The sequence below is a fragment of the Cupressus sempervirens genome, chromosome 3, assembly GCF_028749045.1.
Source record: "Cupressus sempervirens isolate cs-2001-9-10 chromosome 3, ASM2874904v1, whole genome shotgun sequence".
Classification (NCBI taxonomy): Eukaryota; Viridiplantae; Streptophyta; class Pinopsida; order Cupressales; family Cupressaceae; genus Cupressus; species Cupressus sempervirens.
The window spans coordinates 69,001,185-69,025,674 of record NC_143120.1 but is presented as its reverse complement, the minus strand read 5'-3'; the positions used below and the strand labels follow the sequence as shown (position 1 = coordinate 69,025,674).

At 34.2% G+C, this 24,490-nt stretch overlaps 1 protein-coding gene across 1 annotated transcript; it reads left to right on the top strand.

Annotated features, from left to right (window-relative positions):
* The first annotated feature begins 1,316 nt into the window (after window positions 1-1,316).
* LOC149564829 (uncharacterized) lies at window positions 1,317-3,029 on the top strand. The gene has a single exon (XM_089818403.1). The coding sequence runs from the start codon at window positions 1,535-1,537 to the stop codon at window positions 2,663-2,665; it is 1,131 nt and encodes a 376-aa protein (XP_089674529.1). The 5' UTR covers window positions 1,317-1,534; the 3' UTR covers window positions 2,666-3,029.
* The last annotated feature ends 21,461 nt before the right edge of the window (window positions 3,030-24,490 follow it).

The window sequence follows — 24,490 nt, the reverse complement described above, 5'->3', positions numbered from 1 at the left end:
GATATCCAAAGAAGTCTAATCCCCTACAATACCTTATCTCTATGTTACTAGGTGTTTCTCCGATCTTCCTGGGTGCACTAATCTGCAAATAAAATAGGAAGAAAATTAATAATTGGTGATTTTTTTGGTTTTTTTATGCAAAAGGATTTGACATATTACTCGGTATTAAACAAAATTGGTACATTGTTTGCTAGATTTGAAGTATCGATGGTGCAAAATCTGTTAACGATAGTATTGATGAAATGTATAATTAAAAAAGAAACCTTCCTTTTTGTTGAAATCCAGAGATAAAAGCCTAATCTCCGTTAAAGCTTACAGAGGAAGTTGTAAATTTTGTTGCATATTCAACTTGGAACAAAAGACTGTGTTGATCAATATAAATAAAATAGTGACAGATTAACTAGATTATGAATATAGGCCAGGTTAACATACTTTGCTAACACACTTAAGGTAGCTTATACTTGAAGAGACATCTAATGAAGTATCGTGGCATAAAATAATAGAAACATAGCCTATTTTCATACAGCTATTTCCATGACATGCACCCAATGTTAACACCTGGAAAGGAAAATCCTCCTACATGTGGAAGGAAACAAGCCTCTTGAAAGATGTTTTAAAATCTTTATTTCTTCTTGTCAAAAATTTATTAAATAGAGTACTGGGAAAAAACAATAGAGCCAATCAAAAAATTAGAAATAAAAAGACGCAATTTTATTTAATGACAGATTTTCAGAGGACCATAAGTTAAATGGAAAACATGAGAATGTGCATGATAATCAACAAGATGTAAATTAATTGTGAAGAAGCAATTGAAAACTATAATCTCCACCTAAAAATAGACAAAACTAACAAGAAAGACCCAACATTTAGTTTTAATACAAAATGTCATCTTCCTCTTTAATCATGAACAACAAAATAAACATAATAATAATAATAATCATCAATATCATCACCCACTAACATTGTAATCATTGTCAACATCATCTCCACAAGGTGAGCCCCCCACCCATAAAAGAGAGTCGATTGCATTAACTAGCCATTAACACCACGAGGGAGAAGGGACCAGAAATAACTCTTGTTAGGTTAGATCAACTCCATGGCCCCTCTCCTTCCCTAAGCGGGCCAACAAAATATGCCGCTTCTCACCTAAAAACGTCGCAGCCATTTAGGGCATCCGTACCCCGCGGTACCGGGTAAACGAAACCTTTTGGCCTGCACGATTAACACGCGTAACAAATGAATTAATCAATTGTACGAACCGCACGAGGTGAACCTATTTGTGTCCGTACCCTTGTTGGCGTTTTTCCTTTCGTCGTCAATATTTTCACTTTTGGGGGATTAAAAAAGTTGCAGGGTATTTCTATAACGCGGTGAGGTGGTCACAATTTTCGAAGAGAAGGTGTTGGGTTCGAACCCAACCACTTGTCCATTAACGTATTCTGTTTTCTGGATAGCAGGATTGCCAATCCAGTATGTTTTTCTGAAAAGGGAAATCGTGGTAATTGGGATTTAAATTTTCTTGGAATTCTGAAAGATGAGTCTCGAAACCCTTTCGAAAACGCCTCCTGCGGCCTCTGAGGAGGATAAAAACGTAAAGACCAACAACTCAGATTCGTCCGAGTTCAAATGTGATGAAAATGGTAAGAGAACTCCGCTACGATCTCTTCCTCCAAAGAGAGGGCTCGCAATGGAGGAGAAAAGTGTTGGCAGCTCTGCTGCCATTGACTTAGAAGAGTTGCTGGCGCAAACGTACCCAAAGGAAGCTTACACGCCCATTAATATGTCGAGTGAAATTGCTACCCAAAGCTCGGTCCGCAGATCGAAACGCGCCAAGACAAGCGTGCAGGACAAAGTGACTGAGAGAGGGGCTGATTCCGCGAAGAAATGGTCCGGGGAGGAAGAGATTTGCCTGGCGAGGGTTCTGTTGGAATGTACTTCACCGGAAGGCGATGTCAACATAGCGGCGTTTTACCAGCGAGCCAAAGAAGCGCTGAATTGCGCGGTAAGTTCCAAGCAGCTCTATGATAAGATGAGAGGAATGAAGACTAGGTTTTTGTCTATAAGGTCCAGGCTGAAGAAGCAGAACATTTCTGAAGAGATTTTTTCTTACAAGGCTCCTCATGAGCCAGCACTTTTCGCTATCTGGAAGCGGCTGTGGGAGAATGACAACACTTGCAGAGGAGTGGAAGTTAGAAACCCTAGATACCCTAGGGAGCCTGTTAAGGAGGAGGAAGATGAAGACGCGTGGCTTCAAAGTCCAACGCAAAGTACAAGAGAAAATATGGGACGTCGTTCGAGTAATGACATTGTAAGTGCACAGAGAAGGTACCAAACAGTAAGCCCTGCTCCTGCTTCTGCTCCTGCCACTGCTTCTACCCCTGCTCCTGCCGCTGTAGAAAATTCGCAATCCTCAGGAAAGGCGCAAAAGGGTGTCTGTGTAATTCCTGTTGTGCTGAAAAGAATGAAGGAGCTTGTGGATTCTGTAAACTCTGTGGAGGAATTTCCATGCCTCGATGCTGCTGAAGCCCGTGAATTGCAGCAGAAATGGCGCAGGATCAGGATTCAGGAGGTAAGGTTGTTTTCTGATGGATTGGGATTGTTGAATGAGCAATGCAAGTTGATGTTGGAAAGTTTGGAGGCTTCAAATGGTAGTCCTGGAGGTTAGAGTCTTGGGGTCATGTTACTTCTTTGTTTTAATTGTTTTGGGAATGTTCAGAAATTATTGTTTGTCTGGAGCATCAAAGGCAGTTTGCCCTGTAGTTTATCTTTGTACCTTTTTATTGTATTTATTAGATGCTTGTTACTTAGAGAAAGCTATAGCTTCTTCATATTTTTTCCGTGGTGTATGCCAATAAATGGTTGGGTGATCTCAGAGGTCCTTATTGTAAGAAGCGGATGGTCTCTCAGAGCAGGCAGTCGTAAATCACATGCTTTGTCTCGGAGATCCAAACCCTTCTTAATTGTTTATTTGTTATGATTTATAATTCTTATTATTTTTTTCATGACAGACTTTGAATCTGTCGGTAGTACAGGGGCATTATTTTTTTGTCAAAACAAAAGCTCATCGTGACTTGTATTTTACTATTCTGTTGTCTGAGCTGAAAAAACCTTTCAAGGTTTAGAAAGGTGTTTTGCAAGGTTTTAGATCAATTTTTAGCAAATTTGAAGAGGTTTGTGGAGCAAAATCAGATTCACAGGGTAGTGTAGAAATATCTCGATGACCTTTGTCTTTGTGCAATATAACCTTTGGTTATGCATAAGGGAGGTAGGGGAAACACCAGCTTGTCCACTTGGTTTGGATGACAGATCCTTAATGTGATTGGACATTACAAGAGCAACCCTCATTGTTTATAAGGGATGAGATCTATGATTTGAAGAGGTAGGTTATGGAGGGGGGTCGATTTGCAGTGGGATTGGATGATATTGAGGAGGATGTAGAGGTTGAGGATTGATAAGGAGGATTCCTTGCCAGAGCCAACACTGTCTACATTCAGGATGGAGATCGAGTCAGCTTGTTGTGCAGAGGGATGAGGCACAAACACAGACTTCTTCGAAGACTAGACCTCTTATCCCTCGTAGATTTTACTTAAGCTTTTGGAAAGGGGAAAAGGAAGTTGTAGACTATTTTGATGTTGTACTTGTATTTACTTGTAGGTTTACAAAGACAATTTACTATTTTAATTTTGCTTCAGATTATTAGGCTACTAGCCATTAGTGGTCCACATGAGGATATGCCATTGTGTACCCTATTTGTTTTCAAATATATCTAGACTTGGCTTGTTTCTTTTGTTTACTCATTTATTGAGTGAATAGATCCATCTGGTTTATGTATTTCGTAAAAAAGCCATTTTAAATTAAATATAAGCAATTTTAACTTGCCGAGTAGTTACCAACTGTTTCTCATGTTTTTGACCCTTGGCATTTAGTTACGAGTATGAGTTTTCAACCATGACCTAAACTACCTTTATTTTTGCCCTGTCAACTAGTTCAGTTCAGGTATAGTCGTCATCTGGCTCCAGCTTGGGTTCAGCTATCAGAATATACCTGGGCTGGAACTACTAGCCCAGGGAAAATTCTGGCTCAACTGAGGCTGGATGTGGACCGGGATTCATAAGTGACCTAGGCTTAGCTGTGGTTCTGGCCAAATCTAGTGACAAAGGCAAAAGTAAAGTAATTGGGGCCACTGCTTGACTAGACACAATATTGGTTAATGAGAACTCATCTCTGGAAGCATATAAAGGAATTGGATTCCATTTTCTGTATAAATTGTACAATCTTGTACTTGGCTGAAAGCACAGGCCTGGGGTGGAATCCTTGGTGAGCCCCATCTGAACATGTACAATGAAACATAAAAATCTTCTGTCAATGAAAGGCAGCAGGTGGGGATGTTACAGATGCAGGTCATTCTTCAAATCAAGCAGCTGATGACATTGAATTATCAATTATCATACATTTTCTGTATTTTGTTTGGTTTAAAGTTTAAACTATGGCTATTTTTTATATTTTTTTATGATTCATACATACTGTGTACTGATGAACCCAGCTGGACAAACCTGGGAAATATGAATCAGCAAATTGCTGAATCGAATCCTCAATCAAAACTGACAAAATAGCTTTTACGGTTTAGTAACACTTCGCCAATGAAGGCTCAGCAGAATATGGTGTTCCTAGCTCTTATAGGACTTAAAAGTAATCTGAAACCACTAGAGAAATGTACGTGTGACTGAAAGTTTGAACACTCAAATTTAGAGCTGTACTTGGAATCTAATTGGGCTTCAGTGGTTTGGAAGTGCTAGAAATATGTAAAATGTATGCAATGGAGTGTAGCATAGAAATGTATAACTTGACATGAAATCGAAGTGGGCTTCAGTATTCTGAATGGTAAATCATAGAAATATACAGTAACGTTTATAGCTTACTTTGTAAAGATGCAAAGTAGATAGTGTCTTTCTTCTATACGATATCTCTCATAGAAAGTTGAGAGTTGTCTGACTGGTAAAGAGTTAACCACCAAATGAGATTGAACCAACAGTAACCGATAAATAATATTGGCCAGATTGGAAAAGCAAACAGAAGATTTATTTCTATACCCTGACCAAAATATTTGTGAGTATATATCATCGTCAAAGTATTAGACCTTTGTTCACCATAAGAATTTCTAACTTACGTGCTTTGGAAGATTTTAAACCATCTTTTTTGGTGTCAGTCCTGAGGTTTTAGGTCTAGTAGGATAAGACAGTGTTTATTTGAGAAACAATTTTGCAATTTTTTTACCATCAATATTTCACATCACAATCCATGACCCAACATCAGCATGCAGAGAAATAATGGTTGAAGATTAATTATTATCCGCCTCCACTGACATACTATTTAAGGCCATAGCTTTTCAGTCACTTCAAAGTACCTTCCAAAATGCAAACTATAGTGTTTCGATCCTGGAATATCTCCCACTATCTTTACTTTCCAATTTTCTGATTTTTCCTTTGATGACACACCTCCACGTGTGCCGAGCCTTGCTGTGATGTCCATCTCATTTCATGTGGATTAATACATACTGCAAGTCCATTACATCTTATAATGATCTGCAACGTGTTGGGGTTGTTTTTGCATGCATAATTGTATCTTCGTCCTTCAAATACAAGTTCCATGGAATCAGTATCCGGCAATGACAGAAAGCATAGAGTTTGCCATCACTGCCTCCTGCATAACATGGACTATAACACATACAACTTCCATGTCATTATCTGTTCTCCCCATGGCCAGAGGGCACTTACGGTCATGGGACTTCTGCTATGTCACACACACACACTTGCACATCTTAAAAACAAGTTGGTTGCTGCTAGGGTTCGTGCTCAGGTCAGCACATTATTCTCTTTGATTCAACATGAATACTTGGCCTCTCCTCCTCTGTTTCCTTGTGCAGAACCATCTCAGTCCAGTGATAAGGGAATGCACCTTGCGGAATCTTTGGCAAGGCGACATATTGATAACATGGCTTATTAAAATGGTTATTTTGTTCATTTTTCTCCAAGATTCACTAACGTATATTCTGCATATATTGGAGACAATGTTTTTTATTATTATAAGTTTCTACAGGTCTTTAGGTATCATGTATTGAGGGTTATTTTAGTCTGCAAGCTTAATACTCTTTTCAGTTCCTCTTCTCTGATTCAGGCTTCCATGCCTTTGTAAAAACTATTTATTTTAATATAAATTGTATATCGTATAGGCTCTGGCCTTTTGTCAGACAAAAAGAAACTGGCCTGCCAGATTAACTAGGACTTTTATTAACTAGGACTGTTAATTTTAAAGTGCTTTCTGAATTCATTTATAGCGCACAAGTTTTGATTCTATGTGATATAGATCTACGAAATTCAATCTCCATTAGTTTGAAGATGTTGTATCTTAATCATGGTTCACAGCTATTTGCTTCTTGTGCTAGACTGTTACAGGGTTACAGTTCTAGGAGATCCTAACTCTAATATTGTACCTCAAAGAGATTTAGAATTTGTCATTTTCTTGATGTGGCTTAAGCTTCCTTCCTTAGGTTTTAGAAAGCCAATTTAACATGTGTTCGTTAATTAAATGCCAACAAAAGTCTAAATCATGGTTTCTTAATCAAAATGCCTCCAATTTGTCGACCCATTTTCACTTTCTATTCATTTTTAACATGCCTTTAATTTTATATAGTAATATTTTTGGATTGAAGCTCAGAACAGAGTAATCCCATCGCACTCTTCCAAGCCTCACTGTAGCTTTGTATGTTTATGATTTGTGACAAAGTTATCATCTTCTGAGGACCCTTTTACGCCTAGCTATGGTAAATCCCATATGCAAAAGCAATTGTAACAGTTGTTATTGATGCAAGGCAACGATTCTCTTAATTCATCTAAACACTTTACATATAACATTTCAACAACAGTCGCAAAGAATTTAACTATTTTATGAATTAAAAGTTTTTCAACCTTGAAAGATGACTGTGTGTGGATGCTTGAACAACACAAATTAAGGATTATGTCTGTTGTTGGTTTCTAGGTGTTACTATGTGTAATGGTGAAATTTAAATGTCATTGCTACGTAGTTTTGTATTTAAAGAGGGTTTCTTGTAATTATATATGTATCACCTTCCGTAGGAGTATCAATCAATGATTATATATTTTTATAAACATAAACTTCTGATTCTTTTATTCCCAGTCCATAAATCCCAAAGTATTCATTTAGATCATACCCTCATTGTGCTTGGAACTGGTGAAATTTTGGGTAAGGTTGGGTCTCTATCGTCTTATCCCACCAAACTATCCATTTCGATATGTTTGCAAGTTAACCTATTGATGATTATGTATATCTACTTAGTATTAATGTAAGTATCTGATTTTGAGCCTATTCTTATCTTTCATTAACCCATTATGAATATACAGATTTCGAATAACTACTTGATCTTAAGACATCATATGTCTCAAAGAATTAATTTGGATTGTGCCCTCTTCATTTATAATTTATAATTTAAGCATTATTATTATTTTTATATTAACTAGCATTTGCACCTAAAAGAGGTGCATTAGTTATGTCAATAGAGATATAGACTCCCACTGCATTGATCCAATTTTTGCTTCTTGTTTTGTTTCTTGTAGTACATTTTATTCTTTTATTCTTTCTTTCTTTTTATTTTCCTCTTTTTTGCTGCTTCTCTTTTTCCTTTTTTTTGGCCTACATTTTTGCCTTGTTCATCTTCTTTTTCTTATTAGTGTTAAGTTTTCCTTATTATTGTTAAGTTTGTAGCTTTAGTTGGATTAATTTGATACATTGTTGATGGTAAATCATCATTTAGACAAATATATATATATATATAGTTATTTATATTATTATTCTGTAATGATGATTAACCATAAAGACATGTCTCTGGACAGTTTAAACATCAGGCACTAAGTGCGTTAAATAGTCAAAGTTGATTTATGTTTTCCAAGTTTAATTTTCTCCTTAGTGTGTGTAGTCTGTCCATAGGACATGTCTACTCTCATATTTATAAGTCTTAAAAATCTTCATTTGGAACGCATCAATAAAAATGACAATGTTATAACATTTGCAGAAAACAATTCTAAAAAACTTCAACATGATATTAGCTAGGTTGCAAATGTAGAAAAGCATCATTAAAAATATCAAACCGAATCACAAATTGAAGTACTTCATGGAGAAGGAAATCACCATTGATCAGTCTGATAATTTTTTCCAAAATAATCAAGGATCGCAGTAGATCACACACGAAGAGTTAGCAAAATAATAAATGGTAAGAATCGTGTGATATTGAACGAAAGAATTTTTTAAAAAGTATTGTCCCCTATATTGAGGATAATCGCCTAATAGAAATGGGAAGGGAAAGCAAGTTGAAATAACCCATATGTGTGTAACGCCATCTACGAAACTTGAAAGGTGATGACACATTATAGTAAGAAGGGAATCGATTGATATAATTATTACACGGTCCAGAATTATTATAAGGAGTGATTTACTGTATAACCAATCAACAGTAAATCTGCCAGAACAAAGTAAGTTTGTGGAAAATTCAAACATTAGCATAGATTGAATGGGTTTGATAATCTATCGACCTGAGTTATTGCCTAAGCTATAGACAGTAAATAACAAAATATTTAAGTCATAAAATGTCGATGTGTGTAAAATATGAAAGGAAGATGTATTTCACAGGATGGTGAAAGCATTGTCATGGATGCCAACTGGAACCTTTCTAGGTATGGTGGTGGCAGAGATCTACACTACTTTCCTTAACCCATTTGAAAACTACGGGTATGGTGATGGCGTTGAATATCCTGGTCTACACTATATGCATGTGTATTCTTCCGCGTTTCAAAAACTACATGAAGATCAACACTATGCTACTTTAGTTGGTCGTTAGACGCTGGATTTTGATGGTCAAAAGAGATTTGATACACTCATATACAGAGCTGCTGGGATCCGCTACGACCCTAGGGCAACATATGGCCGTCTGTTCCTGTACCTATTGGTCGTTCATCGTGTGCAAAATGGAGTACAAATTTGTGTAAAATATTAGAGTTGTATTGGTGTAAGCCTGTAAGGAACCATTTCATTTCAAAGATAGAACTGTATGATCTACGAAGTCGGAAGACAACACAAAATATCGAGACCATGGACCGAAAATGGACAATTTGTGTGAATCTTCTATGCTATGAATGACTTGGCAGTCAACACAAGCAATAGCATATATGACTAATAACTGTGACTAAGAGCAAGGATATGTGAAACAAAGGGAAATATGGAGAGCTGGGGATGAAATAGTGTTAACGATGGAATGATTGAATCACTGATCATCAGTAACTAGGACGGGAATTGGCATCAATTACTTATAGGCTGACGTGAAACCACATCGAAGAGGATCGAGACAGTACAATTCAAACCGATACACAATACCGCCATCGTGGAGGAATCACATGAGAGTAAGGGCCATTTGGTTGCGGGCATAGGAATAGATAATTGAGAATTGCTATTCTAGAATTGTTATTATAGAATAAGAATTTGAATTCTCTGTTTGATCAGAGAAATTACAAATTGGAATTCAAGAAGGTTTTGAACCACAAATTGCAGGAAATAACCTGCAAAAATGATAGAGTTTTCTTTGTTTCACAGAGCAATTAAAATTTATGAGGACACATTGACCCACTTGGCCGCCTTGATCATCTCAGCCTTCTTGAGCTGCAATCCAACAACGAATAATCTCTAATTTCTGATTGTGGGCCAAATTGGAGGGCCAATTTCTATAATATATTCTCCAAAGTTTAGCAGTTCGAAACCCTTGCCACCCATGATTTTGTCCAGAAATATTATTTTTCTGCTTGCGATTTTCTCTACGTCGTTGGCTGGTTTCCAATTTGCAAAGCCTCTCAATTATTCATCCATTCACGATGGCTCTTTGGAATGAAAAATAGTTTATTCGAGCTCAAATGATTACTTTGGTTTGATCAACAGATTTTAGAAAATATTTTTTTTCAATATCATCAGTTTGAAATTGGGCAATGGAAGACCTTGAGAACAAGTCAAAATGATTCAGATCTAAAAACATTTTCAAATAAGAAAAATTCAAAATGAGAATGGGAATAGCAATTCTAATTACAAGTATTTTGGAGAATGGGCAAATGCTCATTTTGGGGCAAAATGAGAATATGTATTACTATTCCCAAATCCAATTTGGCGCAACAAACAGAGAATTAAAAACGAATTCTAATTTTCTATTCCTATTTTGATTGTATTCGAGCAACCAAACAGGCCCTAAGCGAAGACAAAAATCTAATAATGGAAGGGAGATCATAGGTAAATCTCATGAAAGTGCAGTTGAGACAATTAAGAGATTGCAGACTCATTAGTGGGGGTCATCGGGAGCGATATAGCCAATAAATCAAATGTGAAGTCCCAAACTAGCATCGGTTTAAGGTGAGAAGAAAGGAAAAACAATTCCTATATGATAATTCCAAGTTTTGGTGTATGTCATGGTCAATTAGTATTAGAAATAGTAATTTCTACTTGGAATTAATCGTTAGATGTTTCTAGGTTATTAGGTTTAGGTTTTGTTGGCTAAAGTATTTTGCAAAAGTTTGAGTTGGCTGAGTTGGCTGTAGTATTTTCTAAAAATTTGTAGATATTGTGTCTTGTTGGCTAATGCTAGATTTCTCTAGAATATTGTACACTTGCTTATAAAAAGACACTATGTATTCATTTGGAATCACGGTGAATGGAATACAATATATTTTTATTATGCTACAACACATTGTGTTTTGGTGTTTTGTTTTGTTTTTCTATGCCTCTGCCCATCTATCAAATTGGTGTTAGAGCAAGGTTAAGAAGAGGAGTTTGAAGGATTGTGCATAAGGAGGATTGTAGCAGAGAAAGGGGATAGAATGATATTGTGAGCTCCATAAGTTTCTTATTGCCCTTTTTAGGATTTGTTATATCTATGAATTTTGTTAATGAGTTTCTATCAGACATGGCTTCAAGGAGTTTTCAAGCTTCAATTCCAATGTTTTATGGAAAGAATTATGATGATTGGGCTTTTAGAATGAAGCTTATATTTGATTCCTATGAGTTATTAGATATAATCTTAAATGGTTATGCTAAACTTGTAGATGAGTCTACTTTAAATGCTAATTAAAAGAAAAAGCTTGATGAAAATAGGCAGAAGAGTAAAAAAGTTTTGCAAATTATTGGACAAGTGCTTGATGACTTGGTTTTGGGAAAAATTAAGCCGGCTATTACAACCAAGCAAGCTCGGGACATTCTTGAGACTGCATATCAAGGTACAAGTAAGGTAAAGATTATTAAAATGCAAGCACTTAGAAAAGAATTTGAAAATTTACAAATGAAGGATTTTGATTATGTAGAGCAATTTTCAAATTGTGTTATGAATGTGGTTAATCAAGTAAGGATGAATGGTGATGTGCTTACTGATCAGAAGGTTGTAGACAAGATTTTAAGAAGTTTGCCTCCTAAATTTGATAATATTGTGGTTGCAATTGAAGACTCTAAGGATTTAACAACATTGTCTATAGAGGAGGTGTTTGGATCCTTGTATAATCATGAAGACAAGTTGAACAAGCGTAATGGTAATTCACTAAAGAATGCATTCAAAACACAACTGACATTTGGTAGAGGCAGAGGAAGAGGAAATTCTGGATTTAGAGGAAGAGGAAGAGGTAGATATAATTTTCAAAAGGAAGAAGGAAAGAGTCCAGATTCGGGTGGAAGGAGAAATCAATACTTCAGCTTAAGGGGATGCAATAATAGCCACACATAACAGAGGTATGATAAAATTCAATGTTATTATTGCAAGAAGTTTGAACATTTTTCAAATGAGTGTAGAAAGAAACAAGTTGATATGAGTAAGCAAAATGCAAATTTTTTTGAGAGTAGTTTTGAGACTTTGATCATTACTTGCAATGTAGCCCAAGAGAGTTCAAATGATTTTTTTGTTTCTAGAGAGTGGTTGCAACAATCATATGATAGGAAACAAAGATTTTTTTGAAAGCTTGGATAGATCAATTAAATTAGAAGTGAAGGTGGGAAACAATAAGGTAGTGGAAGTATGTGGAAAAGGTACAATCAATGTCATAACAAAGCATTTTAAGAAATATATTTTTGATGTATGCTTTGTACTTGGGTTGAAACATAATCTTATAAGTGTGGGGCAACTTAGTCAAAAAGGATATCGAGTTATTTTTGAGAAAAATCTGTGTTGTATTTGATATGTCTCTTAGTAACTTGTTGATTGCAAGGGTAGAAATGACAAATAACAAAATGTGTCCACTTCGGATGAAGAGCAATATGATAGATGAAATTGTAGCAAGTTTTAAGGCAACAAATCAAGATCAAACATGGATATGGCACTTGAGGTATGGTCATCTAAATCTCAAAGGATTATCTTTATTGCAAAGAAAGGAAATGGTAAGAGGTTTACCCCCAGTTGAAACATCATTAAGTCCATGTGAAAGTTGTATTTTGTTCAAACACCATAGAGAGAGTTTTCCAAAAGGGATGTCATATAGAGCAAGGGTACCTTTAGAAATTGTGCATTCAAATATATGTTGTTCAATGAAAACACCATCATTCAGGGGAGCATTTATTTCTTAACATTTATTGATGACTTCAACAAAAAGACATGGGTTTACTTTCTTAAATAAAAATTTGAAACTTTTGGCAAATTTAAAGAATTCAAGGCTTTTGTTGAGAAAAAAAATGGTTTAACTATCAAGGTATTGAGATCTGATAGAGGAGGAGAGTATAAGTGAAATGAGTTCTTAGATTATTGCAAGGATCATGGAATCAAAAAGCAATTTACTACTAGTTACACACCACAACAAAATGGTGTTGCAGAGAGAAAGAATAGGGGAATAATGGAGATGGCAAGGAGCATGTTGAAAGGTAATAATCTTCCTAATGAGGAGTATTGGGCTGAGGCAGTTTCTTGTGTTGTCTATATTTTGAATAGGAGTCCAACAAAGATTGTGAAGGACATGGTTCCACAACAAGCATGGAGTGGTAAGATTCACAATGTCTCTCATCTCAAAGTATTTGGTTATATTTGCATATGCACATGTTCCAAAAGAAACTAGAAGTAAATTAGATGATAAGAGTGAGAAATGTATTTTTGTTATGATGAGCAATCTAAGGCATATAGGTTTTTTAATCCTATCACCAGAAAAGTCATTGTGGATGTTGTATTTAAAGAGGATGAATCTCATGATGGAAATATAGATGCAAATGTTATAGGTGTTGTAACAATACCATATGATGAGAAGGATAAAAAGGATCATGAAGATCAAGAGGATCAACGAAGTGATTAAGAAGGAACCCCACCACGAAGTCGACAAGGAGATCATTTGGAAAATGAAGTTGAACATGGAGAATCTTTGAATTCACATGTAAGTAATGATTCGAACCCTATACTTGCACAATTGAGATCAAGGATTACAAGCAAGAAAACTAGAAGTTTGAGTGAGATTTATGATTAAGGAAGTAAAATAGATTTACAATTAAATTTTGCTTTATTTGCTCAAGATCCTATATATTTTGAAGATGCAATTAAGGAAGAACTTTGGATTAGTGCAATGAATGATGAAATATAATCAATTGAGAGAAATGATACATGGGAACTAGTTGATTTGCCTAAGAGCAAAGATTGCATTGGTGTAAAATGGGTTTATAAAACTAAGTTTAAAGCTAATGGAGATGTAGACAAATATAAGGCAAGGTTAGTTGCTAAGGGATTTTCACAAGAATATGGCGTTGACTATAATGAGACATTTGCACTTGTAGCAAGACTTGATACGGTCAGAATAGTATTAGCTATTGCAGCTCAAAACAACATTTTTGAATGGATATTTGGAAGAAGTCGTTTATGTGCAACAACCACTAGGATATGAAAAAAGAGGACATGACAAAGTTTATAAGTTGAAGAAGGCGCTCTATGGATTGAAGCAAGCTCCAAGAGCTTGGTACATCAGAATAGATTCATACATGATGGAGAATGGATTCAAGAGAAGCATCGATGAACCTACATTATATACCAAGATCAATGAACAAGGTCAAATTTTGATTGTTTGTTTATATGTTGATGGTTTGATCTTCACAGGGAATTTATTTATTGACATGTTTAAATCAGCAATGAAAAAGGAATTTGAAATGATAGATCTAGGATTGATGAAATATTTTCTTGGCATTGAAGTTACTCAAAATGATAAAGGAATTTTCACTTGCCAAAGTAAATATGCAAAGGATATTTTGACAATATTTAGATTGATAAATTGCAGTCCAATTTCTACACTTGTGGTAGTAGGCACCAAACTCAATAGAGAAGATATTGAGAAAGGTTTTTGACTCAACTATTTTTAGAAGATTGGTTGGCAATTTGATGTATCTCACTACTACTAGACCAAATATTATGTATGGATTGAGTTTAATCTCTAGATTCATGGAATCACTTAAGAACTCACATTGGCAGGCAAGAATTTTTTTTTGAGATATATTGCAGGAACTATGAATCATGGCATTTTGTATTCTACTTCAGATGATTTTCAATTAACTGGATATACAAATAGTGATCTTGCAGGGAATACTTGAGGATAGAAGGAGCACATTTGAATATGCATTTCATCTTAGGACAGGTGTTGTAGCCTGAGCATCAAAGAAGCAACCTGTAGTAACTCTCTCATCATCTAAGCAACGTACGTAGTGGGAACAACAACAACATGTCAAACAATATGGATGCGAAGGATTTTGAAAGACTTAATGCAAACTCAAGATGAACTTATTACAATCTATTGTGATAACAAGTTTGCTATTGCACTTTCAAAGAACCATGTGTTTCACAAAAGGACAAAGCACATTAACACAAGGTATCACTTCATTAGAGAGCTGGTTAATAATAGAGAAATTATTCTACAACATTGCAGAGTAGAGGAGCAACTTACAGATATCTTCACCAAGGCTTTAGCATAGGAATAATTTGAGATTTTGAGGGAAGCATTGGGAATTGTAAATATTCATGATGTAGATAGTAGAAATTGTGGGGGGGGGGGGGGGGGGGAGGGGGGTATTAGAAATAGTAATTTCTATTTAGAATTAATTGTTCGTCATTAGATCTTTCTAGATTATTAGGTTTAGGTTTTGTCGGCTAAAGTATTTTCTAAAAGTTTGAGTTGGCTGAGTTGGTTGCAGTGTTTTCCAAAAATTTGTAGATATTGTCTTGTTGGCTAATGTTAGATTTCTCTAGAATATTGTACCTTTACCTATAAAAAGGCACTATGTATTCATTTAAAATCACAGTGAATGGAACACAATATATTTTTATTGTGCTACAACACATTGTGTTTTGGTGTTTTGTTTTGTTTTTCTATGCCTCTGCCCATCCATCGGATAGAATATATCGAGCATTATTTGTGCATGTGAACAAAATACGAATAATAATTTATAAAGGAAGAGAGAATTCCACCTTGTATCTTATGGGGATACCATCTTATATAGCAACAAAGTATTTGTTCCCTGATTACATACCCACCAAAATATAAGATGAAAATTGAATAATACGAGAAATATTTTTGTGAAGTTAATACTAGAAAAATATTCTTGTTATGAAATTAATATTACATAAGGAGATATTTGTCATGAGATTAAATTGAGACACAACATAAAGAGTCTCTCGAGGAATGACAAAGAGAAATGATATTGTGAAATTGAGTAAACTTATCAAATATCATTATGTTGATACACTAAGTGGATGGTACACTACCTTATGAAGATGTGGATCAAGAAAGAGGCGAAGTGATATTTTTTTAATAATACCCATTGGGACAATAATGAGAAGTTGAAACAACAAATTCTAGACAACACTACAAATTTCTTGGATTAATTGGGATGACCATTATATAGGCAATCACTAAGTGAGCAATGATCATAACATTTGACCGTGCTCACAAATCAATGAAAACAGTGATTCATATACTTATGTAGACATTGGGAAGAGTGTGATTTGCAAGCACTAGTTTGATAGAGTCTTGACTATCCATAGAGAAGATGTGAACCATTGTTACTTCTTTATAAGTTCGGTGTTTGAAGAGGATGTGTGTGAAGTATTGTATAAAAGAGAGTGAGAGCTTCATGGTTGAGAGTGAAATTAGATTGAGGTTCTAATATATATTAAAGAAAGAAAGAAGGTTGTCATATTTGAAGAGATCTAAAATTGTTCAACTTTATAGGAGTGGGAATTTTACATTTAGGGGGGGTGAATAATCACCATAACTAATGTTTCACTCCCTAATGGAGGCATTTTATGATTTGATGCATGTGACCTTGATTGGAACATTTATATCAAGGATGTGATGTACAGAGAAGTATCTATTATTTTTTAGTATTACATTTCATTTTTATTATAGTATCTTGCTTATATGTATGAATAATATGAGTCGTGCCTTAATAAAATTTTGTTCCATTCTTTGATCTCTAGGAACACCCTTGCAAGAAGAGATGAATGTTACAGTAGGTATGTTGCCAAAGCATTAGTGCAATACTCGATCTATGAGATTTTTGGAGGAAAAGATATCTTCAATGATTGGGACTATGTGAGATTAATATTATTCTATATGAAGAGGGGGCATTTCACTTCTTCAAGGCAACACATGAGCTTAGAAGATTGATACTCAGAGTGAGTCTAGAAATACATGTGTGTGATTGCATGATTTTGATGGGCCTACTCTAGTGTACATGATGAGGAAGTAATGACTTATCGCCAGAAAGTTAGAAGATCGATATCAGATTTAGAAGAATCCTACATGCATCCTTGGGCGAAAAAAGTCTTTAAGGGAGTAACTACTAGACCTGACTTCTTAGGATCATTGTTTAAAGTGAGAATTTTACGGTGCAATCCCTTTTGAATGATATCTTATTTATGCGGGAGAAATTCTAAGTGAAATTCCTTGTGGTCCACCCTTTGACTTGGTTTGTGGCAATTACTATTTTGTATAAGTGGATTATGTCATGAAAGGTGATGGTCTTTCATATATATATATATGGAGGGTTTTATTGTAAGGTGACAATCTTACCAATAGCTTGACATGTTATCATGATAGACTACACTAAGTTGTCTTGGAGTGCCTGTAGTCGTGATAACAAATGTATCATGATTGGATTACAATAACTTGATGTCCTTGTTGGAGATCATGATACTTGTCATGATAGAGTTCATGACATGTTGATTACTAGTTATCGGATCGGCTTCATTAAGTTGTTATCCTAGAGTGCTAGAAATCAAATAACTCATATCTTACTAGGATATACCATAATCTTTTGGTAAGCATCAAGAATTTGATGCCAGTGCACATACCAAAAGAATATAAGTATGATGAATATCATATGACTGATATTTCTTGTTGAAACATACTTAGAATTATATTAAAAGATAACATCTAAGTTGATGAATATATGTTGATATCCTTAAATATGTCCTTCAAGAATATCATACTGATACGATGTCTTAATATGCTTGAGAGCATAATGTGTTTTATAATAATCCTTCCTAGCTAAGAGGGAGTGTTAAGTTTGTAGCTTTAGTTAGATTGATTCAATCATGAGATAAATTATTGATGGCAAATCATCATTCAAATGTGTGTGTGTGTGTGTGTGTGTGTGTGTGTGTCGTTAATATATCATTATTATCTAATGATGATTAACCATAGAGACATGTCTTCTCCTCTCATATTTATAAGTCTTCAAATCTGCATTTGGAACACATCAATAAAAATGATAATGTAATTACATTTGTAGAAAATGATCCTAGAAAACTTCAACAATCCTAGTTTTCCTTGATCTTCTCCATTGCTTCCTCCTTTGCCACCTTCTACTTCCCTTTATTCTCTTTTTTCTTCGTCTTCTTCTCCTTTAATTCATCATTCATCTTCTCCCTTTCTCCAACCTCTCATTCTTACACTTCATCTCCCCCTTCTCCATCTTGATCTTCTCTTTCATCACCGCCTCTTTCTTCTTTGACACAATCTCCATCCCTTTTTATCTTCCTTGTCATTCTCCTTCCCCTTCCCCTTCTCCCTTTTCTTTTCTTACTAATTGATAATTATTTTAAAATTAAATAAAATGTAATATTGTATGACATTTTTTTTAATTATAACAAATATAGAACCAACCTATATTTTCTTATACTTAAATATATAAAAATATTTACCTAAGCTTGAAAATATCTTTGAATATTCAATTTTATGATTTATTATTATTAAAAAATAAAATTAATCTTATAATTTTTTAGATATACTTATCTTTATGGAGCATATATAATATATTTATAAATTAGTAATTTTATAGATAATATTGTATTTGTTTTGCATATAAAAATGTTGTAATGCTAATAATAGACAATAGATTGTGTTTTTTCAATCATATATGGTATAATATTTATTTAGCGATTTTAAATTATATCAATAAATTTATATTATAAGACAACTAGATTAAAAAAGTAAAACTATAATATAGTTAAATATATTATAATTTGTAAATTGTTAATTTGAATATAGCATTGCATTTATTTTATATATAGTATATAGTGTAATGCTAATAAGCAATACATTGTATTTTCCCATTAGATATATATTTATTAAATAATTTTTAAATATATGATTAAAAGCACTCTTTCTTTTTTTTATCGATAAGAGGTTGAAGCCAAGATTAATTATTATATTTTGTAATTTATTATTATTATTTATTAAGTGTAAGTAGACTCGAACTCAAGATCTCCCACATAAGAGGCTCACAATTTACCCCTATGTTGTAGGCTCTTTCCTATTATCAAAATTACTTTTTATAAGATAAATAAATAAAAATTAAATCTATTTAAAATTGATTACATTATTCACCACTTTATTCTAAACATTTAAATAATTGTATTGTTTAATATGGTGAAGTCGTCATTAAAAAAGATAAATTAAAATAGGTAAATAACATTTTTAAAAAGGCAATTATTCATTTTGTAGCTAATGCTCTTAGCGGATAAAGAAACCCTTGGTTGTCTATATATTTTTAAGACTATTTCATATGTCAATGGGGAACACACATAGTTCATTGATATTGGAGTTTCTGTGCCTAGTCAGAAAAATCCAAGCTACTACCAATCCTGTCATGTGTGCAATTTTTTAAAATTATTTTCTTTGTTTAATATTAAATAACAATTATATTTTTTTGTAAATATTAATCTTTTTTGTATTAGTTATTTTTATGGAGATTCTTAATTGATATCTAAATTATACTTATTTACTTAATCAAAAGAAAAGCTTAAAGTTATGCATGATTTTATGTTGTCTACGAGCATTTTATTCAATTCAACTTGTCACAATAACATGTACTCTCATATGTTTACATGGTTGTTGCAATTCAAGTTTAAATATTCAGCCTCCCTTCAATATATCTTAACATACTAGCAAAATATCCTTACAAGAAGTTCAACTTTGAACCTCCATACAAAAATCAAACAATCCAACAAGTTATTTACACATAAAGATACAATTTATACATGCATATTATATCCAAAATAGTCATTTTATTACTTAGTTAAAACTTCCACAATACCTTCTTGATGACTTACCAACTACTCTACGTTAAAATACTTGCCTGTAGGGATTGAAAACTTGTTAAAATTTGTAACTTCTCTTTTCAAATGATAGACATGACAAACATTGTATGTCTTGTTGTCACCTCCATGTGGTCTAAGATTAAATGATTTTTTATTTTATTTTCAAAATATGAATCATTAATTGCACAAGGCAAAACTCAAGCTCTTTTAGAGCTCTTGTTTAATTAATTGATCTAAGTTAATCATGCTTATGTGTAGATTTTGTTTGATTAGTTTAGGGTATAGGAGAGTATATTACTCTTTACAAATTTGTATTGGAAATTATTAATTAGGACTAACAATAGCTAAAGTCATTAAATTATTTTTGCGTCTCTTTTGTTCTTTTCTCGATACAGATGAGTCCTTAATGGGGGAAATCTTCTCCTTGCTATGAGAACTTGGATGATCATACTTAATAGATTGTTATTTGTAAGTAGAAGGAATGTCCTAGTAAATCTATCTCTAACTCTTATATACGTTTGTAAATTATGAAATTGAGTAGGGTTGGGTTTGGGATTTTTTTACATGTTTTTGGCATGATGAAAAAAAATGTGCACAAGACATCAATAAACACGCAACAAGATGGTACTAAAATATTAGATAAATAAGGAGAGAGATTGTTACAATGTATGTATGATGAGAAAAATAATAAGATGAAAAGATTGGATTTACAAAGATGTAAATATAGAAATGTAAAATATTATATAACAATTTGTTCAATAACCCATGAGAAATTAATGTAATAGCATTAGCAAACATATTCTACCACTCTCATTCTAGCATGAACTAGCATTCAAGGTATGAGTGAGGTATACAATTATCTTATTACTATTTTAGTTAATAAATTTATTAACAACCACTTAGGGTCGTGGTGGCCATTATAAGTCACTTTTACTCTATGCTTGTAGATAACCTATCTTAAAGCTCTAACCAAAATAACCAAAGAGAAGGCAAAACTAAAACCATAAAAAAAAACTTCTCATAAATAATCATATCACCAAAGTAAAGTTCTCAAGTATAATAAAGGACATCACATTTAATGCCCCAATCGGGAACTTAAAAAAAGTTTAACTTAATATGTTACAAAGTTTACTAAACTATTTAAAAAAAAAGTTTAAGCAACATCAAAGTAACAATGCAGAAGCAATATACACAAACACAACATTTACACATGTAATTACAATACAAATTTCATTCCTCATGGGTTCCTTCACATTGAGTAACGTTTGAGAAGTATTATTGATAGTTTTAAGTACAATGTCCATAATCATAAATCAATAACAAACACATGATCTCATGAGAACAACTAATAGGATAAAGTACATCCAAATAGCATTAATCACTACACATTTCATAGGGTATGTAATTAATAAAATCTAGCACAACAAAATACTATACAACATGCTGTAGAATCTCAAATATAAGATAAATGATGCACATAGATACAACATATGAATAGAAATATCTAGAATAAAATAAGAATGATAATGATACAATTTCATCAATGAACATCCAACATCTTCCAATCTGAGGGGGACTCAAATGGTAAGAATTCACTACCTCCCAACCATGTGGTCAACTAATCAAGTTCACACTCATTGCATAGCGGAGATAAAATTGATCATAGACAAGGAATTCTTATAGTGAAATATACCTTAGGGGTACACAACTACTGATAAAGAAAAGATAATCAAAGTTGAAAAGGTAATCATCCAATACCAAAATTACCACATACCAAAGTCAACAATAAGATACCAAGTCCAGATCAAGTATTAAAACAAAGAAATACAACCACTTCCAAAATAAATGTCAAGTATCAAAAGAATAATACCCAATAGAAAAACAATTATGATCGATAAAAGTCCACCACCTACAATAGATAGGATCCAAATGAGTATTGACTCACAATAAATTAAAACCACCAAAAGTAACATCCAACAAGTACACCACTAGTTAAAAATATAAAAAAATCACGAAGGAGACCCAGACTACATATTGGGGAGTGTCATCACATGGTCAAACTAATTGAGTTGCCCTGGATTGGTTTCTCACTAGACCTTAGATCCTCAAGTGTTGAGTTCCCTTGGACTGGGCACTCTAGACCCTGGACCTTCAATGTAACTCATGCAAAACTAGAATACCCGCTTATGAACGAGGGAACTAGTCATACCTCTTACTAGGTATCATCTCATTCCCATCCTTAGTTTGTACAAGCACTTAAGGCATGGGTGAGACAATATTTCTATTTTTTTTTAACATGTTTTCCAAATATTAATTACTAGATTACCACTTATTATGCAACTTAGAATGAGTTACCCTAGCAGCGCCTTTGGGCCCCATCCCTCTTGCAAACCACTCCCATAGGATGCACCTAAACTATCTTTCCGAAACTCACAAATCAAAATTGTGTCCCGTACTCCAAAAGCACTGATAATTGAATTGTGTTCCATGACAAGCAACCCGAAAATACATTGGTTCTTAAGACTCAAGTCATCATAAATGCTCATAAATATAAATCTCATAAACATAAATTTCAATTTGAACCATAAAATACATTACGATATCCAATCAAATATTCATAAAAGAAATTTCAAAAGCCTCCGGTGCACATGCTAGTTTGGCCAACTATACAAGTCACATAAAACCATCATGAAATAAATATTACTTAATTATCACGTGAGACTCTAAACAAAATATAAAGAAATACATAATTTTCAGCCATATAGTGTAATTCTATCATTTTCTATGTTTATATTGAGCCATGAGGATATGTTTAACAATAAAGTAAGAATATGCATGTTAACATAAATTGTTAGACTTGGATGTTTCTAAGGGCCTTCTTGAGGTGATTTGCTTGGATTCCTCGAGGGGTTCTTGGACAAAATTGTTGGATTTCGAGGGTATCCTTTTTCATTGCAAGAATTGTCGCTTGGCAGGTCACATTGCTACTCATTGTGCTGCTAGGAGATCCAAATATAGGCAACCACCTTCTTGGTGGTCAGGGGCCTCCTCTGAGCACTACATGGTTAAACAACCTCGGATTGCTCCTTCGGATTCTGTGACTAAGGCTAGCGTTCGTTTTGAGCTAGTGGTTGAGGAGGATGCTTTGGTGGAACATTCCTTGGATGTTCCTGCGATTTCTGTGGCTGAGGATACCATTCATTCCAAGCTGATGGTTGAGGTGGATGTTTTGGTCTCTCCCCTTGTTTCGGATGTTCCTCCTAGGGGCCAAAAGTTGTCTAATTCTCACAGGGAGTTTGTTGTGGCTTCTATGTCCCTTGGGTTCCATGGATCTTTGTCTTCTGAGGATTGGGTTGCTGAGGCAACGAAGTTAGAGGATGGTTGGATTGTGGTTAAAAGGAAGAAGACTAAGTCTTTTGTTCCCCTTTTAGATATGATCCTTCGATCGCGAAAGGGAAACTTCAAATCAAAAGGAAAATCCTATGTTCCCTTTTGCTGATTGGTTTTATTGTGATGGTAAACTGGATACATTTCTGGTTTGCTGGATATTGGTTGGGGTGGTTTTTCAGGCTACTTTGCTCCAGTCTGTGGACTATCCAGGTTCTAGTGTTTTTATGGTTGTTTTTTCTGGTCACATCTTTTGGTCACAAGTCCCTATAAAACCTGGTTCAGTTGTTTAGCTGGTTTCAGGTCCTTTTAAAACCTAGTTGTGCTTAATGGTTTATCTTTCTCTTTGATGTAAAGGGTTTCAGGGCCCCTTCAAAACTTGCTTTTACCTTAATCTAAAACATAAATTGTTAGAGTAATACACTTATTTAAATGAATAAGTATTTAAATGTTAAGTCTCTTTGTGCATATATAAAATATCATGCAATATTATCATGTTATTAATTTAAATAATCTTAAATCACAAATAACTTAATTAATAACATAAATATATATTATTAGCTTAAATATTAATATCAATTTCATTTCTAAATATTAATTTGACTTCTACTTTGGTCCAATATCAATATTTTTTTCTTTTAATTTATAATGAAATTAGAGATAACTCGAAAAAATGAATGTTCTTTGCAACTCCCACCCATGGTGGGTGCTATTGGTAAGGGCTCCTCCCCCGGATCAATCACAGGTCTGCCTTGATTTGAATATTGTCTTGGCACTACATTTTACAGCTTTTTACCCTTCGCTTTGTTCGTGAGTTCAGATCCCATTGGTTGGGTCCCCTGGTCAACTGAACAATTAGCTTTTCTTGGGGGTCATGCTCCACTCAAATCTTAGGAGAATGTTGACTTTGGAAAGGCAAAGATCTCCAACCTGGGATAGAGGAATGTGTTGTTGGGTTTGAAGAGTGATGTGCCTTTGAATGTGATGCCCACAATTTTCTATGGCAAAGAGGGTCTAGAGATAAGCTTGCCAAACTCAATGATGGATAATATCTCACTTGGGTTTGCTGGAGCTTTGGTATGTTAATTTGAAGCCTTTTGTCCATCTATTAAGATGGTTAAAAAATGGTGCTCTGCGAGATGGAGACTCAAGGATTCGATCCATGTTACTACATTGTTGGGGGGTCTCTTTTTGTTTATCTTTGCTTCCAAGGAAGATAAATGTTCAATTTTAGTGGGATCTTGGAACTTTAGTAAACATGCGCTAACTCTAGCTAAATGGGAACCTAAGTTTAACCTAGCCACAGAGCTTCTTTGTATGGCCCTAGTTTGGATTTGGCTCCATGGGCTTCCTCTGGGGTTTTGGGATGATAAGGTATTTAAATGGATTGGGGATTTGTTTGGATACTCCATGATTTATGCATGATTTTGTGTGAATGTGGCCATCAATAAAGCCCTC